This window comes from Plasmodium vinckei (assembly GCF_900681995.1).
Source record: "Plasmodium vinckei vinckei genome assembly, chromosome: PVVCY_13".
Lineage (NCBI taxonomy): Eukaryota > Apicomplexa > Aconoidasida > Haemosporida > Plasmodiidae > Plasmodium > Plasmodium vinckei.
Window position 1 is genome coordinate 115,115 of NC_051305.1, and position 12,823 is coordinate 127,937.

The 12,823-nt window shown below is 22.7% G+C and overlaps 4 protein-coding genes across 4 annotated transcripts; 2 read left to right on the plus strand and 2 right to left on the minus strand.

The window, feature by feature from the left end:
- Positions 1-1,621: 1,621 nt before the first annotated feature.
- PVVCY_1300300 (proteasome subunit alpha type-1, putative) lies at positions 1,622-2,711 on the minus strand (the record flags this gene model as incomplete). The annotated part of the gene is made up of 3 exons (XM_008623709.1): positions 1,622-2,251; positions 2,447-2,529; positions 2,663-2,711. 3 exons carry the CDS (start codon positions 2,709-2,711, stop codon positions 1,622-1,624), a joined length of 762 nt encoding a protein of 253 aa, XP_008621931.1.
- Positions 2,712-4,358: 1,647 nt separating this feature from the next.
- On the plus strand, positions 4,359-6,706 carry PVVCY_1300310 (protein kinase, putative; the record flags this gene model as incomplete). The annotated part of the gene is made up of 2 exons (XM_037634706.1): positions 4,359-6,421; positions 6,604-6,706. The coding sequence occupies 2 exons, from the start codon at positions 4,359-4,361 to the stop codon at positions 6,704-6,706; spliced, it is 2,166 nt and encodes a 721-aa protein (XP_037490764.1).
- A 450-nt stretch (positions 6,707-7,156) lies between these two features.
- Positions 7,157-9,013, minus strand: PVVCY_1300320 (conserved Plasmodium protein, unknown function; the record flags this gene model as incomplete). The annotated part of the gene is made up of 5 exons (XM_008623711.1): positions 7,157-7,228; positions 7,335-7,720; positions 7,846-7,996; positions 8,173-8,307; positions 8,579-9,013. 5 exons carry the CDS (start codon positions 9,011-9,013, stop codon positions 7,157-7,159), a joined length of 1,179 nt encoding a protein of 392 aa, XP_008621933.1.
- Positions 9,014-10,796: 1,783 nt separating this feature from the next.
- Positions 10,797-12,602, plus strand: PVVCY_1300330 (splicing factor 3A subunit 1, putative; the record flags this gene model as incomplete). The annotated part of the gene is made up of 1 exon (XM_008623712.1): positions 10,797-12,602. The coding sequence occupies one exon, from the start codon at positions 10,797-10,799 to the stop codon at positions 12,600-12,602; it is 1,806 nt and encodes a 601-aa protein (XP_008621934.1).
- Between the last annotated feature and the right edge of the window lie 221 nt (positions 12,603-12,823).

Here is a 12,823-nt window from a genome sequence, read left to right on the forward strand (position 1 = left end):
CGTTTTAATATGTGTATTTCACTGTGCTCGTTTTACTATACACATGATCACGAATATTAATATGTATACATATACTTGTATAATATATATATTTAAACACAAAATGTAAAGGCTAAAAAATAAATTAATATTATCAATATTTGAATGAATGCTTCATAACATTTTTAAAAGGAATATACTCTCTTTTTATGGAAAGAATAAGCAGAAAAAAAAAGGCTATGCATTGTTAAAAACTCTAAGCAAATAAAAATCTTATATGCATATGATATAATTTCGTATAAAGTATAACATTAAGCATCAATTAAAAGTATATAGTATAATATCATGCATATATATATTGCAGGCGATGGGAAGTGTTTAAATAGTAAAATAATGAATGAAAAAAATGTAGTATAATATTTCAATCAAAACTTAAACGATAAATCGCTAATTTATACCAAAATTAAATAATAATGTATATATATTATATTTAATACATAGCTAATGCATATAATAAATTATAATTAAATAATATATACGTGGATAAATATACATAATATATATTAAATAAACGTAAACAAAACAAAATGGAGTAAATAATAAAAATTTTTATGGATTAGTAATATATTTTTCCAGTTAAAATATCTTTCAAAAGGAAATAATTATATTTTTATCATAATATATATAATTATGAAGGGCCTAAAATATACTTTATTATTTGTTTTTTTTTTTATGTACACTAATTGATATATCAAAATCCATCAAACATTAAATTGTTTTACATATGATAATTTATAGATGTATTCTAATATATAATAATTCTTATATTTATTATTTCTTATAATGAAGCATATTCAAAGATATTAAATCTACATTTTGGCCTTAAAATGCCATAAAGAATATATAGATTGATCAAATATAATATTATATGAAATTCTACACTTATAAAATGTAACACTAATTTACAGTATATATATCCACATATATGTATGTACACATTACAAATGTACAAAAAACGAACATTATTTTTATATTTTTTGATCATTTTCATGAACTTTTTTTTTGTTTCCTCCTTCCCCCATTTTATAATCCTATAAGATCCAAAGGGTGTAATTTTTTTATAACATATAGAACTTTTTTAAAACAATATTGAGCAAGCATATTACCAATACTCTATTATTAATATTTTAACCTATATACGAATATATTAAATAATTATTTCCGCGTAACTGACTTCATATTATTCATAAGAGATACAGCTACATTTAGCATAAAGTTATATATTATATATGTGTATTTTAAAAAATCACGCAGCATGAAAACTGCAACAAGCATATATATATAAACTTTAATCATGGGGATAATTTATTTGAAAAAAATACTAAATTAACTTTAATAAAAGTTTATGAATATAAGCACATATATATAGACATTTTTTTGGAAATATATAATCATGCATGTATATATAACACTTAAAAATTATAACTATATAACATACATGTATGCATTTTAATTTCTATATAATTTTTATTTTATTAAAAAGTCACACATGTGGCTTAGTCAGCTTGAATTTATATAAATTCTATGAATTATAAAAAAAAAATATTAAATAACATTGGTCAATATAATTTCCATGCCTTTATTAGTTTCCACTGTTTTCAACATTATCCTGACTATCTTCAGTCCTTTTTTCACTATTTACCTTTGTCAAATAATCAATCAATTCAACATATGGCATTTCTTCCCATGGTTTATCTTTTCCAACAATAGCTAAAGATGTGTTATCAGCAGTTAGTTCGGTTTCACTAGAAAGTGAGCATTTCAAAGCTTTTAAACAGTGTATAATCAAATCATCTAATGACGATTCCTCAAATAAATGTAAATTTTTTTCTAAATAAGTTTTTGATGCATGAGATCTTGCACCAAAGGATAATGCTTCATATTCAAAATAAGATCCATTTGATTTAGTTTCAAAAATGTGTGGCTCATTAAAATACCCAGATATTATTAATCCAACACCAAAAGCTCTTTTACTACTTTTTTGGGTATTTTTTTGATATTTGTCTGCTACTTTTTTAACTAATTTTTCTATATTAAGATTTTCATCAAATAAAAATTTATGAGTTAAACATTCACTTCTCATATATTTCGTTAATACTTTGGCATCAGAAGTTATGCCACTCATTGTTACACCTATATAGTCATCTATTTTAAATAGCTTTTCTTGATGATAGGAAAGTTTACTAATACATTTCTTTAAACCACAAACCACCTGTAATAAAAAAAATTATTCATTGTGTTTATTTTACTTTATAAACATGAGAGTATGATTTTTTTATGCATTTCCACATAATTTAGCGTCATTCTCGTCATATTCTTTTAATTATCCTTCCAATTTTCTTATGAATGTTTATATATTTATAAACAAATTTTCACTTTCAAAGAAACTATGCATATATATACTAACCACAAACTCCTTAGATTTTATAGCCACTGCACAGGTTCCTTGTTTTGTTGCTTCATTTGCATATTCTACTTGGTATAACCTCCCTGAAAAGCGTTTAAACACATTCGTATGCATATTTAGATAAACACATTAATGTTATCATTTATGTGCATCACACCATTAAAAATGCAGAAAATTTTGTGTGATTTTTATTCTATATATTTTTATAGATATTACCTTCAGGAGAATAAATAATATTGTCTGTATCATACAAATTTCTATACATTTTACTAAATTTACGAATTATATCTTTTTTCTTTTTTTAATTTCTTTCTCTTTTTCGGCTTATTTTATAAATGTTTTCTTTTAATTTTCTGCAGTTTTTCACAAAAAATAATAATTAATAAAATGTAAAAAAATATATAAATATATGCTTCTAGCTAAAAATGTGAAAAACAATAATTAAAATAATAAAAAATAATTTACATCATTTTCTTATAATAAAATTTACAATTTTTTGCAAATTTTTCTACCTTAAAAATGTAATTATATTATTCATAAATAATTATTATTTTTATTCTATATAAGCTTGTTTGTTTTGTGTATAATGTTACCATATTTTATTGCTATACACTTATTTGCTTTGTGTACTATTATTATTTATACCAATAATAAATATTATTTCATTTATTATTATTTATTTTTTTTAAGCAATTAATTTTTTATCTTGATATGAATATAATTTATTTGATATATCCAAATGATCTTCATGCGTACCGTACATAAAATATTATCTTAAGCCAATTCTTAAAACATAAAAAGCATATTACTACTGGAGTATAATAAAGAATCTATATTTATATATGCATTATATATTGCATATTCAATTTATTTGTATAATTTTTTTGAAATTGCTAAAATAAAATAATACACCCACCATAAAATAGTTTATATTTTACCGTGATATATAATTTTTGATGAAATCCTTAACTTTTATTTTATTATCGTAAATTTCGCTTTTTATCATTTGCTCCCTTAATTAATTATTAAAGAACCCTATATAATTTTGTTTTATTATTATTTATTATGTATATTTTGGTGGTATGTGTAATAATTCATTTCACCTTTACATAGATACCTGTTTATATTTTTTCGTATGTATATATCTAATATTTTAAAAAATGATAATAAACGGCAGAATATCTGTTAATTTGCTTAAATGTTTTAGTAAATTTTAAATGAAAAAGTATTTCTTAAGTAGAAATGCAAATCCCTTATTCATATTCAGCAGGGACTATGTTTTTTAATTTATGCTCTTTTCCTATTTGTTAGAATGCGTTATTATTTGCACATTGTTTTTATGAATATTTTTGCATTAATTTTTTTCTTTTACAACATACTATTTTAAATTGAAATTTTTATTCATTGAAAATACATTTTTTCAAATGTGCATAAGCATATAATATGCACATTTCTTGGAACTATACATATACATTGATATATATGGATATTATTATCCCATATTACCAGATTGATATACATGCCTGAATTATTATTTTTGTGATTCATACTACACTGTAGCATGACAATGTGATATAGATTCCTTTATATACATATATACAATTCCTAATCATTACCACCAATTCCGTATGTCCTCTTTCAATTGGTAGAAGGCTTATATAATTAAACGTGTTTTGCTCATGGCTGTTTATGATCATTCATGTGCCAATAGTTTTACATCTATTTGAAATTAATCTTTAAGCGTATTCTCTCTCATCACACAAATAAGTAGTGTGTAATGATACAGAGAAATATACATATCCAATATTACACGCATACTAATGGATATGTTGTTTATGTATTGGTACCCATTTTTTAGAAACCAAAATTTGGTAATATGCTATTTATTATAAAAGCCTAATGAACAATAAAAATGTTCTTTTTAACGAATCCATTTGAAAAAAAAAAAAACAATGTTATATTTAGAGCAAAATTAGAAGAGAAACTAAATGAATACTTATGCAACGGTACTATAATATCCGGGGATAATTCTTTCGATGATGAAAAAAAAAAAATAAAACAAGGAGATATTTCCCAAATAAAAATCACTAATGAATTTGTTAATAATTGCAACACGAATTTACTTATAAACATTTTAAAAATTAATAAAAAATTAAAAGTGTGTTACGATGTAAAGTACAATGTTGTTTATAGTCTTTTGTTAAAAAGTTTTGAAAAAAGGTCAAATATATGCATTAACACCAAAAGTAAGAAATGTAAGCCCATGATAAATGTCTATAAAATAAAAAGAAAAAATATATCTTATTTTATGAATCAATACCATATAATAAAATGCATATATTCTAGCGAATATGGAAACACATATTATTGTAAAAATGTTATAGATAATAAAAAATACTGTATAAAACTTTTTTATCTAAGATTATGCTTAAAAGATAACTGTCCATACTATATTAATAATAAAGTGTATTTAACAAATTACTTTTATAAAATATTAAGTGAAATATTTTTCCTAAATTATTTAGAAAATAATAATATAATTAATATTGAACACATATTTTATGATGAAAAAAATGAAATTATGTTCACTATTTTTCCATATATTAAACACCAATCTATGTATTATAAAAAAAAACATAAAATATATTCTATCTATAATAAAAAATTACTACGATTAGAAAATCAAAAATTTAAAATACATCTATATTCAGAAAATTTTATTAAGTATATTTTTTTAAATATATACAATACAATTAATTATTTGCTACAAAAAAATGTAGCGTATTTAGACTTAAAACCTGACAACATTCTTTTAACCCATAAAAATCCTGACACAATAGAATCTTATGAAGTTTCATTTACGAAAAATAAAAAAATCGAAAAACTAAATAAGGTCCACATACCACCTAGCTCTAAAGTATCAAATATAGATATAACCCTTCATACAAAATTCAAAGAGCAAATAAAAGAATCATATACCAAAGATGAATATATTAAAACCATTTATGCTAATAAAATTTTTCTTACCACCGAAAAAACCAAAAAAACGATTACACCAAAAAATAATATACACAGTTATTGTTCCTATACAAACTTAAAACCCGAAAAACTAAAAAAAAATAAAAAAATTAAATATATATACAATGTAAATTTGTCCAAATCTTTTGAATATGATAAAAATGTTAAAAGAATATTTTTTACTAAAAACAAATTAGACGCATTTTTTTTTGCGCCTCACAATACCACCACACATATACAAACTTTTATTCAACAAAAAAATAAACGTAATAAATCTTATATCCTAGATAAATCACAAAATAATTTATATAAAAAATATGAAAAAAGAAAAAACCCAAATAATGCACTATCCCCCAATAAAACCTACATAAATAAAATAAAAAATCTATCAATTTTCAAATATAATCAGAAACATTCTATTAACTTTTTGAAGTTCTATTGGCTATATTTTAATATTGGGAAACCATGTGATATTAATAATGACTTTTTAGTATATTTAGATCTGTATTTTTTTAACAAATACTATAATAAAATCGAGAATATATACACAGATATATTATCTATGGATAGAAATCAATATATTGAAATAAGTGCTATCAAAACACGTGATGGAAATATTTGTGAGAAGGAAAAAAAAGAAAATATAGATGATAATGACAAAAATGTATATAAAGAAAAAATCCAAAGTCTCGATATTGTTCCAACTGATGATATGGAGAAACAATTGTGTCTTTCAAAACATGAAGTTAATTATAATAATTCTATCAAATTAATAGATTTTGATGCATGCACTTTTATTATAAAATCATTTAATACTTACACCCGCGAAACTGATATGTTTAACTCCTTTGAATCCTTGTTTCCTGATATTAATAAAAAAATCACACTTTCCAAAAAACAGGCATACAACTTTGGTTCAGTTCTCTATACCTTTATATTCGGAATTCCTCCATATCAGTAACATTTCATTATTATTCATACAATTACCCATACATACACATAAAACTAACTTAATTATACATGCATGAATGTTTTTCAAAAAATACTCTTCTTTTGTGTTATAATAAATATATGTGATTGATGCATTTTCCTGCATAACGATTATATGCACACATTTCACCCCATTTTCATTTTTATAGTGGCAAAGATATATTCGAAGTTTATGACAACATGAAAAATAGCAACCTATATTTCCCAAAATATAGAAAAATTAATACCAACTTAAAAAATTTACTAAGGTAAGGATAATATTTTTATAAAATAAAAAATAATTAAATTGTTTTAATTTTTAAAGTATAAATAATTTTTTATATTTTATAGAAAATTGCTAAACACCAAACCTGACAAGAGAATGCATTTCAAAAAAATAAAACAACATAGATGGTTTTCAAAATATAAATGAAAAAGTGCATATACAAATGTGTGAACATTAAATTTATGCAAAATATACACATATATATAAATATATATATATACATATATTTGCAACTCATATAATAAAGTTTTTATAATTCAAATTTGCAAATATGTTTTTTTATCAAATAAAACTGTATTCCATAAGCCATGGTATATATTATTGTGTGTGGTTGGATAAAAAACCCACAAATATATAATATGTATGCAACAACATTAATCATTAAATATATTTTAATTTAATTTATGAAACTCGTATCTGTCTCTAAAAAGATACGTTTATTTTTTTTTCTTCTTTTCACGCATATCATCGCTATTAGTTAATTTTTTCAATTCTTTTTCATCAAGATTCTATGAAAATCAAAAAGAATAATAATATTAGAAAATGGAAATGCATAAATAATACATTAAACAATTTGCATCTTTTTACATACGTATGTTTTTTTTTCGTCCTTACCTTTTGATATTTTTGGGCTATTTGATTAATACATGAAATAAAAAAAAATATAATTACTAAAAAAAAGAATATATTGAATAAAAACATGAAACTCATTTTAGATTGGGTCTTTTTCCCATGTTTTAAAATCGAAATGTTTTCGTCTATAAAGCTTTCAATGTTAGCCATATTCAAATTTGGGAAAAGATAATGCAACGGTAAAATTGATAACATTTTTTTCAAAATTGCTAATTGCATTCCTTTGTAATTATTTGAAAATATAAAGATTAAAAAAAATGCCTGGAAAATTGTTTTAACTACAGCTTTTCCTAAAACTAGTGGGATAAAAAAATTTTTAAATGGCATCAAAAAGTGACCACAGCAAATTCCGCAGAGGTCAAACATTACTGTAAATAAAATGGAAAAGGGCAAATGAGAAAATTAATAATTATATTTATTAATAAAATAAGTTAACATATATCCAAAAAATGCATATTTATTGCTTAGTCATTTTCATTTATTCATATATTACTATTAGGCCAGCAAGATAAGAGAAAAACAGAAATCGATCCGTATTTTTTTATAAAATCAATCATCCATTTTTTCATAGCGGTAACAATATTTCGTTTTCCTTCCTTTATATCTTTTTCAAATTCTTCATAATCATCGTCATATAGTTTTGCCTAAAAAAAGAAAACAACGGTACACACATATATTGCATATATCTTACTTTGCGCAATTTTGCATTTGCTTAATTGAATTTTTCCAGTGTAAAAAATATATTTAAATGATAATAATTTATTTAAGTAATAAATGCAATTTTTTATTGTTTTGCTTTATATTTTTTTTCTTTATTTACCTTTGAGGCATAAAATGATGTCATATATGGTGGCAATTCTCCTAAAGCTGTTCCGACTCCCCATATAAAACAATATGGATATATTTTCATAAATAATTTAAATAAAGTTATATTTCCATCTCCCTTTGATAAACACTGTTGAAAAAATAACAAAATATGCATATATATATATGTGTGGTCATAATATGGAAGTTATGTATTCCATTTTTTTGAAGCTGTGTTAATCAAGCAATAATAATATTCATTTATATAACTTTTTCCCCACAAAGCAATGTCAAACTGTTCAAGCATTATATTCAAATAACATATACAACTCTATATATTCCTATAATATAGGATTATATATAATTTTTAATCATAAGATCCAAATATTATTTTCATTATGCATAGTTTTTTCCGCTTTTACCTCAAAATAATTTCCTGTCGGCAATAAGGAATTCCACATGTTTATTCTCGAGTCGAAATTCAATGAATTGCAATATTCAGAAGTAGAACAAATAAAATATACATGAGGAAACAAAAACAATACTCCTGAATGCATACCGCACCCCAATCCAACACTACTCAATATTCCAAGTGCCATCCACCATATTATAGCTTCTATATATATTATTAAATCGTTTAGATACGCATTTTTATGTCTGATTTTTAATAATAACAATATAATTGATATAACTAATAATCCTATTTTATTATATTTTTTATTTTGTTCATATACATTTAAAATTATATTTTTTAGCTCTAAAAAAAAAAGTTTGGTAGTCTTTAAAGGATGATAATATATATTTAATTCTTTCCTCTTCAAATACAACTCCTTTTTTTTCCTTTCATATGAATCCATCCTTGCATATACTATTTAAATGTTTGGATATATTCTTTATAAAAAATTATAATTTATAATTCTTCATTAAAAAAAGTTGCATGGGTAACAGCAATAATAATGTAATATTCTGTTATTCAAAATAGTTTCCCCCTTAATGATGTTTTAAAATGACATTCAATATGATAAACACACCAAATTACATAACATGCTCCTTTTAGTCTTTTTCTTTTTATCCTATATAAATAACATATAATCTGATGTAATATTTTGGGGGCCTGTTAATACTATTTTCCAATTTATAAAAATAAATATATATCTGATTTTGTGGTAATGCAATATGATGGAGAATAAATTCCTTTAATAAAATAATTGTTTTAAAGCAATGATTATATAGTAACATTCAATGTATATTTATTTTGAAATATTAACTGCTCACAAATAATTGTATTAATTAGATTAATTTAAAAACAAAAAATCAAACCTTTAAAATTCTATCATTTTCTATAATAAAAATAGCATGTGAAAAATTATACTATTTCACAATTTTATGTAAAATATTCATAAATAAATAGTATTGATTTTGTTAATATACAATTTTACAAATGCTTATTGAATTTACAGCATTTATACAATAATAAACTTTACGTCGTCAATAAAAAAATGTTAGAAAATCGGAATTTTAACAATAGATTATAATTTTTTATTGGATTTTATTTTGTTTATTATTCAACATTATATACAATCATTTATGCAGATATTGAGAAAAGAATTTAATAAAATTGTAATATACAGAAAATTTTATTGCAGTTATGTAATTATGCGCTTAATTGTTTCCAATCTTTTTTATTATCAAATCCGTGTTATTTGATTGAATTACATATGCATTTAATTATAAAAATTGGTAAATTATTTTTTTCAATTTTTTATCATGTTATTTACCATAAAAATATAATTCTTATAGTATATATGTAAATATCCATTTATTATAAGCATGCTTTTTTTGTTCATGGCATGATATACTATAAAATGAAAAAAAAAAGCGAATGAATTGAATTATATATATTTTTTTTCATTTTATAATTAATAAAGCATAAGTTTTATTATATTATATTATGTTTTCGCTTTTTCTGCGATTTTATTTAATTGTAAAAATTTTCAATACTACGAAAAATATGGCACACTGAAAAAAAGTGCGTAAAAGGAAAAGACTCGTTTAAAAATTATGGATAATATACTTTGATAAATATGTCAATAGCATAGAAATTATTCATATATACCCTCTTTTTCAATACTACATACAAAAGCTATCTTTTCTCATTTTTTTACACCTTATAAGTATTGTAAATCATGAATATTATCATTAGGACAACTTATAACAAAATAAAAAAAGATAGCGGATATTTTTATGTAATGTTTAAAAACAGTTGCGGGAAAATATAAGTTAGATACTTCACAAAACATATGTATATATACCTACTCGCATATGTGCATTCAAAGTGCCGTCTTTAATATTAAATTCCCACATTTTAATTTTAAAATATAGAGCAACAAATACATTTACAACAATAAAAAAACGAGTAATAAGAAAAATAGCAAATGAAAAGGTAACTGTATTAAGTTTAAAAGGGAAAACCAAAAAAGACTAACTGGCAATAAAAAAGTAATGCGGCTACAAGTCCGTAAATGCTATCGAATAAAACACACAAATGATAAATGTGAAAGGAAATAATAATAAAATATATGTATATTCATAAATACACATATAACCATCACTATTATATAACAAGTATCATTCGTACAAATGGCGAAAGTTATCGTTAAAGGAAGTATTTTTGATGATAATGTTGATGTCACTGATCTTGAGCTTGTAAATAAAAGATTGGAGTTTTTAGAGAATGAAATGATTATACCACCCAATAGCATAAAAAGTGTTATAGATAAAACTGCTGCATTTGTTAAAAAAAATGGGAAAGTTTTTGAACAAAAAATATATAAAGAGAAAGAAAAACAGTTTAATTTTATAAATAATACACATCCATATTTTTTTTATTACCAGTATAAGTTACACGAACAATTTTTAGGAATTCAAGAAAAAAATACAATACCAAAAGCTATTATCGAAATAAAAAAAAGAGAAGATTTAAATAAATCAAGTAATAATGAACACATATTAAAAATATGTGATTTTGTCAAAGAGGATATTAAAAAAGAAAAAAACAAAATAATATACTCCATAGATGACCAAACGAAAGATGAAGAAACACAAGAAGAGCAAATAGAAATTAAAGAAGATATTTATACAATTATATCCCCACTTATTAGTTCTGTGGATGTAGATTTAATGAAAACAACAGCTTTATTCGTGGCTAGAAATGGAAACAAATTTTTAAATGAACTTATTGAAAGAGAAAAAAATAATAGTCAATATGACTTTTTAAGAGCAAATAATTTATACTATAATTTTTTTTCAAAACTTATTGATATATATGTGAAATGCTTACTTCCAAATAATGATATAATTGATAAAATTAAAAAATATTCCAATAACAAAAGGGATATTCTAAACTATTCTTATAGTATATATAATCATAACATGAAGAAAAGAGAAGAAGAAGAAAGAAAACTCGAAGAAAAAACAAAATGTGACACATTTTATGATTGGACAAATTTTACAGTTGTAGAAAATATAGCCTTTGATGATAACATTGACACCTTGCCTCAATCAATAGATTTTAATAATGTTGAAAATTATGTATTAAATCAATTGTTTGATACCGATAAAAAATATACAAATATCGAAAAAATAAATAACATTTCCTATCATACAAATAATATAAATAAAGAAATGTATGAAAATGGAGAAATTGGAGAATATCAAGGCTATGGTGATGATTCAATGGACGAATATGAAAGACAAAATGACTATTCAGATGATGCTATCGAAATGAGAAAATTAGAGGAAAATATCGCAGATTTGTCTCAAGAAGAGAATATTTCTGATAATAAATATATAAAAGGACGAAAACAAAAGAGCCGACTGAATGGAAAATTAAATAAAAATGATAATGAAATATCAAATGATGAAGAAACTTTAGATAACATTCAAGAAATTGTGGATGATGATAATGACGAAAAAATTATAGTTGTTAAGAATTATGAAAAATCACGAAAACACAAAATGAATAAAGAAAATGTGCACTTATGCCCAATTACAAACCAACCTATAGATATTAACGATATGACCAGACACTTGAAAACATTATTATTGGATCCACAATGGAAAGAACAAAAAGATAAATTATATGAAAAAGCTAAAAAGGAAGCCTCGTTTTCACCTCTTGAAGACATTGAAGGAAATTTATCGCTTTTTGTTATTAATAGACCAGATATTTTTGGATCTATTGATGAAGAAATCAACGAGCATACATCAAATGAAAATAAAAAAACTGGTAAAAATGCAAAAAAAAATGAAGATGTATATAGTTATATTCATAATATTTACAATAAAATATTGCCAGGTCCAGCCATTGCGCATTACCCCCCAAATGAAGCAAATCAATCAAAAGAAACTAATAGCAAAAATAATAAAAAACAAAAAACAAAGTAATATATATCTTATTATACAGTTTAACAATTAGTTAAGCGAACATTTCAAAACCAGCTATCTTTTTACTTCTTATTAATTCAAAACATATATGCCACTACTATAACCTTTTGGCAAACTCTATATATTTGGCCATCCATTATTTAGACATATTTAATATGTCGTTTATATATTATTTTTTTCGCTTTCTTTTTTTAATTTAATTTTTTCAAAATTAATAGATT